Genomic DNA, 6,534 nt, shown 5'->3' on the forward strand with positions numbered 1-6,534 from the left:
TGTGTTCCCGCCTTTATTTGGGCCGTATAAAACAAAAAATTATTGACATCCAGATCGAACATTTAATCTTCGTCTTCCTCCTCTTCTTCGTCCTGGTTGATCTGGAAGTATCTTAATTCATAACTTTCCTTACTGTTGGCAACCACACGGAGCCAGTCACGGAGGCTGTTCTTCTTCAGGTATTTCTTGGTCAGATATTTCAAGTACCTAACAAACAAACATTCAAAATTACGAAGTTAGTACACATTGCAATCCTTCCTACATATTCCTTCCTCTAAATGACATAGAACTTGAGAACTATGGGGTAAGTGTTTTTCCCCATAGTTCTCTTAAGGGTCACGGGAGGACATACACTAACCTCCTCCTGTGACCCCAAAGCTCAGTATATAGCGAGCTACAGCTCGTGGTATACTGAGACCGCCGCTGTGGAGATCCACCCAGCTCTGTGATTGACAGCGGGTTCTGCCTATATAGAGGCAGAGCCATCTGTACCCGCCCCCTCCCATCTGTTCCTATAGTCAGCGCTTGAGGATCGGGAGCGGTGACTGAGTCACTGTTCTCTGCAGGGAGATGATCGAGAAGTGAGCGAGCGACTGTATGCGTTCGCTCACTTCCCGGTCCAATGAGCCGACGTGTGACAGTTTAATTGTCACACGTCGGCTCTAACTATGAGGATGAGTGATTTTCACTCACCTCATAGTTCTCCTTTAAGATATTAAAAGAAATGCATCCATCTCAACCTGCTGCAGAAACAATTGATATCTCCGTTTTGATTTTAAGGCAAAGGGTCCCATCACCCACACACGACTTGGATATCCCTGCTTTACACAGATGGAAAGTTAGAGCAGCATCTAAAAACTAAATGGTGGACAAGAAACAGGACCTGCAACTACAGGCAGATGTCACCACTGGAGGCCCCCAAGAGACCAGTGGGTGGTTCAGCCCACCAAACTCCAGTAATAGCGAAGCCTACTGCAAACCATCATCATCCCTTCCAGCACTTGGGTACACAAACTGCCCATCGATATGTTAAGTCAGTTCTGTATGTTTGCCCCACGGTAAGCTCCAGGTGGAGCCTGGACAGCGATATAGTCACCCACCTCTTAGAAAATGGCACCTCTGAAGACACAGTGATTTTACTCTTGCTTCTCTCAATAGAGACCACTCCGCCACCCAGGTTGCCAACTTTTCCATTCACCTTGATACGGTCGTGCAAGAACTGTTCCTGTAACAATCATAAAGGGTAACTTTTAGCTCGCACATTTTATAATGACAATTCCAAACTCAGGAGTTAAAAGGAAGCAAAAAAAAAAAATAGGAACGGTTACCAAAGTTGAAATTATTGATGTACTGTTTAAAAAAATTCACTTTAATCATCCCCACCACTCTGACCGCACAAGCCACGTGCCAGAGCCCCATCCTGGACCAAATATTTATATTTTAGTTCATTTCATAATCTTGTAAAACATAACTGAACTTAAAACAGATCAAAAACTACTATATGTTCCCTTTACTTGTTAAATACATAAAGTTTGGAGCATCAGGAGGGTGAAAATATACAGAGCGTCCCAATTGTGTGTCAACGATACAGCGAGTTACAGAAACAATTTAAATCAGGAGATGTACAATAAACGATCACAACCACAATTAGTATATAAATTACATGAAAATAATGGTTGGTGAAATGTATGAGAAGACCGCAAATAAAACAAAACCATAAAATAGCGTTTATAAGAAACCAGTAAACTATCTGCTGTGTTTATTATGGAAGCCCCCAAAGGAAACCTAATAAGCCGAGATTAAAGGGACACTAAACTCGGGCGTTAATTCTTAATATGCATTCAGGTACCTTACCCAATAAAATCTAATAAAAATGTCTCTTATTTGTGTATCACTCGGCTGTAGATCCTCCAATCATCTCTGAATTGGAGCTGACACTGTTCTTCCTTCTGGAGGGGGGCTGCTTTTGTTCCCCATGGTCCCTGTGTGTGTTGTAAAGTAGTCACTGCTCCAACCTCACTCACGTGATGAACTACAACCACACATTTATTTTACTCGTTTGTAATGATTGTAGCCCATCACATGAGCGAGCTTGGAGCGGTGACTACTTTACAACACACACAGGGACCATGGGGAACAAAAGTAGCCCCCCTCCAGAAGGAAGGACAGCAGACTGCATGCAGAGTCCGTTCAGTAATACCTCCCCAAAATAGCTGCAACAGTCAGTCAGTCAGGATCAGTTCAAAAAGTGGAAATTGTGTATACTAGACCACCACAGCACAGCAACAAATCTGATTCACCGCTAAGCAGAATATCGGCCTTACAAGCAGGCTGCAAAGTCTGAAGTTCTCCCATCACAACTCAATACAACATTCAAGCTGCAGGGATTGTAGGCCACATACAGGATTTCTCTAATTAAGCCCTGATAAAGGGGGTGTGTTTGGGAACACCGAAACGTGTTGGATACTCTATATGTATGTCCCCTGAATACAATGGAATAAAGATGTATCTGGACTATTTTAATTGGTGTGTTTGAATTTCTACATCTACTATGCTCATTGTTGAGCCAAGGATACTGTGGAGTACATTTGACTTGTAGAAGCTGCCTACCCATTGGCCAGATCACCCATATTCATATCACGTTACTACCGGATGAGAAACACCAACAGAACAACCACACGGGTCTGCCACTATATAACCATTTCCAAATAACCGCACTGGACTTACAAAGTTAGCAGCATCCATGATGCCATCTTCCACAGGGTGCGTGCAGTCCAAGGTGAACTTCAGAAGCTGCTTCTTCTTCTTGCTGCCCTTCGTCGCTATCTTTTTCTGAGGAGAGTAAGATAAACAAAAAATATCAGAGGCACGAGCAGAGATCTTCCCAGCAAAGATATGCATTTCATATCTGTAACGGCAGCTTAAGGGGTCCCCTTGTAAAACCAGAACAGCCAGATATATCTCAGCACTGCTACAGTGCACTTTTTGCATTTTTCTGGTGCAGTGGGGACGCCTGCTGATGCCGAGATTCATTTGGCTATTCTGGTTTTACAAGGAGGACCTATTAAGCTGCATCCAATCGGATTGTTCTGGTATTTTGAGAGCTAGCAGGGCCGACTAGCAAGATACTGAAGCTTGGCCCAGTGGGAGCCAGAATGTGATGTCACTCCGGTCCAGGTACCTCTATAGGACATGCAAGGGAGCTATAAGCAATGCACGTATGGATGGGGCTCCCTCGCTGTCATACCCCCAGCCCACCCCACCTCAAGTCAACACTTGGCGCCGAGCAGTATATTTGGAATAGCTGCTCAGTGTGAGAGCGAACAGTGTTGCGCTATGGGGGAGGCTGAAGAGCCTCCTCACCTAGAAAAGTGGAAGCCATGCGGCGACCCACTGAACAAGGGGTCGCGACCCACCAGTTGATAAAACAAGGGTTTAGCGTAGATGGAGGAATCTGTTTCACTTTTTCCATCTGACCATAGTAAGTCTGCAGATAATCTCTAGGTGTATGGCCAGCTTTAGGAAGGAGAGAAACAACCCTTATATGTCACATCTTCCATCTGGAAGCCTCTGCAAGGCCTGGGGCTGCCTACCTTCTGCAGGAACTTAAGCCAAGAAACCAGAAGGCAATTCTATATGTCCTGTAACCCTCACACTCTCACTATGTCTGGGACTCCTGACAGGCTCTGTCCCCCCACGAGTTATACTTGTCAGGGACCAGCCAGAAAGGGAGCCACTAAAAGGAGCCCACAGGAGTTCCCACGGCAGTATTCCCTCTGTTCCTGCACTGCGAGGGACAGGACAAAAGAAAAAAGTGGACCGTTAGTCTGTCCTTTATTTAAACTCGATTTCCCGTACTTCAGGGTTCCGGTCAAGGGATGTAGTAGTAAAACTGCAAAAAGCTTAGAGGGTACGGGTCAATTTCTACAGTGAAAGCTCTTACATATCTGCTATTGAAGTTTTCCTTGTAGTTTAGTGTTGAGCCTAAAGGTGCCCATACACTGCTCGATTCTCGTACGAGAATCGAGCAGTGTGAGCGAAGACGTGCAACCGTTTCTACTGTACGGTCGCACGTCTTTTGTCTAAGGAGCACGCTAGAAAACCAGCCGAAAATCGTACGATTTTCGGCTGGTATGAACGGTGCGCAGGAGACAAATGCCGAACGGGCCGGTGTGCGCACGCGCACACTGCCCGTTCAGCATTGCGGTCATTGGAAGCCCGCCCCTCAGGGGGGCAGGCTTGCGATGGAGAGTACGATCTGCCTGTCCAAGATGGGCAGATCGTACGTTTTTTAAATTACTTTACAACCATCGCAAAACTAAGGTCTTGCGATGGTTGTAAAGTGTATGGCCACCTTTAGGCTGGACCCACACTATTGTGCTGCGGTGTTATTCATATTAAATGCCACCCTAACATACCCGCATTGCAGCACACAGTAACAATACCACGCTGTGGTGCGTTGCTTAAAATGGTGCATGCACTTTTATGTATCCTGGTGCATAGGCAGCCCCTTCATTCCACCATGCTGATTTGGTGCAATGTATGTTAACACGTATGTGCTACTGCAACATAACAGAACGTCATGGGTCATTTAAATAATCATGCACCCCCCCAACACTCTGATATCTGAAGCCTAAACATTCTCTTTTATTCCTGTTCTAGTTCCCCTCTCCCATCTATCCTGGAGACAGACTGAAGGTGATGGGAAGCTCAACATTTTACAATTATTACTAGAACAGGAAACAAGGGAAGTAGCACAGTGGTTAGCACTTCTGCCTTGCAGGGTCCCTGATTCGAATCCCAGCCAGATCACTATCTGCATGGAGTTTGCATGTACTCCCTGTGCTTGTGTGGGTTTCCTCCCACACCACAAAAGACATGCTGGGAGGTTAATTGTCCCTCATATGTATGCATGTTTTATAGGGACGTAGATTGTAAGCTCCTTGAGGTCAGGGACTATTGGGAATTTGCAACTATGTAAAGCGCTGTGTAAATTGTTGGCACTATATAAATAATAATATAGCAACAGTCTAAAATGGAATGTAGGTTTATGCATGTGGTGGTGTGGCTGCTTCACAAAGCAGTTTGTATTTAAAGTGGCAATAAATCCAATAAATCTTAAAAATGCATTCAATACCCTATTAACATAAATGTATCTTATTTGTGTATCACTCGGCTGTAGATCCTCCAATCATCTCTGAATTGATGGTGACACTGTCCTTCCTTCTGGAGGGGAGATACTTTTGTCCCCCATGTGCCCTGTGTGTGTTGTAAAGTAGCCACCACTCCAAGCTCACTGCCGTGATGGACTACAATCTCAATACAAATCAGTAAACTAAACATGAGATTGAAGTCCATCACAGGAGTGAGCTTGGAGCGGTGACTACTTTACAACACACAGGGACCAGGGAGAACAAAAGTAGCCCCCCCTCCAGAAGGAAGGACAGTGTCACCATCAATTCAGAGATGATTGGAGGATCTACAGGCGAGTGATACACAAATAAGATACATTTGTTAAAAGTAAAAGGCACTCAGTGGCGTCACAAAGGGGGTGCGGCCCGCACCTGGGTGACACCATTGGAAGAGTGACACTAAAATGACTGACAGTCATTTTGGTGTCACCCCCTATGAATAGTTGGGCACTCGGTCATGGACTGAGAGCCCGACAGTGTCAGGAGAGAGAAGGGGACCAGGCGGCATACCTCATCCCCCCAGGTGAATGTCCCCTCCTCTCTCTGCCGGCGTCAATTAGATGACCGTGCACGTACGATGACATCACGGCGGGGTGTCACCCGGTCTCCGCTCCTGGTGACGCCCGGCCTCGGGACGCCCCTGAAGGTACTTTGAATACATTTTTAGGGTTTAACTCCTAAGTTTAGTGTCATTTTAATGTGTCAATCTTCTATTTACTAAACGTTGGTCCATTAAGGTCCCTTTCAGACCGGCTGATCAGGAAGGGGGTCCATGCTCCTGATCAGAGCAGTACTCACCGCTTGTGACATCCGTGTCTGTACAGTTTTTTCGTTATGTCGGTCTATGGGCAATCAGATGTAAATGGACATGTGTCCGCTTACATCAGATTACCCGGATCCGGCACAATCAGGTCCAGCGAAACAGATCCCCGATTTATTTGCACTTCTGGACCTGACCCGCGGTGGACATGGACACCCGTCTATCTAGAACCAGTTGCTCATAGACTTGCATTGTACATCTGATCTAGACCACCTGAAAAACCGACAGGAGGACCTGATCATCCCCCAATATATCACTAAAAGAGTTTTGTTAAATCTGTTTAATAAGTGGAAACAACCCTGTTGATCTGATCAGAACCTCAGAGCGGACCTGTGTCTTCTGCAAACTTCCTGCATTATTACACAGCAGGGGTAATCAAACTTCAGACCGTTAGCTGTGGTGAAACTACAAAACCCACCATGCATCTGTCTCTGGGAGTCATGCCTATGGTGGTCACATCTTGCAATGCCTCATGGGACTGGTAGTTCCACCACAGATTGCTATCCTTACAGGAGATATATA

At 45.6% G+C, this 6,534-nt stretch overlaps 1 protein-coding gene across 2 annotated transcripts in view; it reads right to left on the reverse strand.

Annotated features, from left to right (window-relative positions):
• RPL22 (ribosomal protein L22) overlaps positions 1–6,534 on the reverse strand; it is a 7,581-nt gene continuing 1,047 nt past the window's right edge. The window contains exons 2-4 of one of the 2 annotated variants that reach the window (XM_018552474.1): positions 2,728–2,835; positions 1,101–1,225; positions 1–207 (exon numbers count right to left, since the gene is read on the reverse strand). In XM_018552474.1, coding sequence (XP_018407976.1) covers positions 63–207; positions 1,101–1,225; positions 2,728–2,835 — 378 coding nt within the window. In that variant the 3' untranslated portion in view covers positions 1–62. The remainder of the gene's footprint in view (positions 208–1,100; positions 1,226–2,727; positions 2,836–6,534) is intronic. The other variant, XM_018552483.1, reaches the window with a different exon arrangement.

This window comes from Nanorana parkeri, unplaced genomic scaffold (genome assembly GCF_000935625.1).
Source record: "Nanorana parkeri isolate BGI_ZX_2015 unplaced genomic scaffold, ASM93562v1 scaffold5, whole genome shotgun sequence".
Lineage (NCBI taxonomy): Eukaryota > Metazoa > Chordata > Amphibia > Anura > Dicroglossidae > Nanorana > Nanorana parkeri.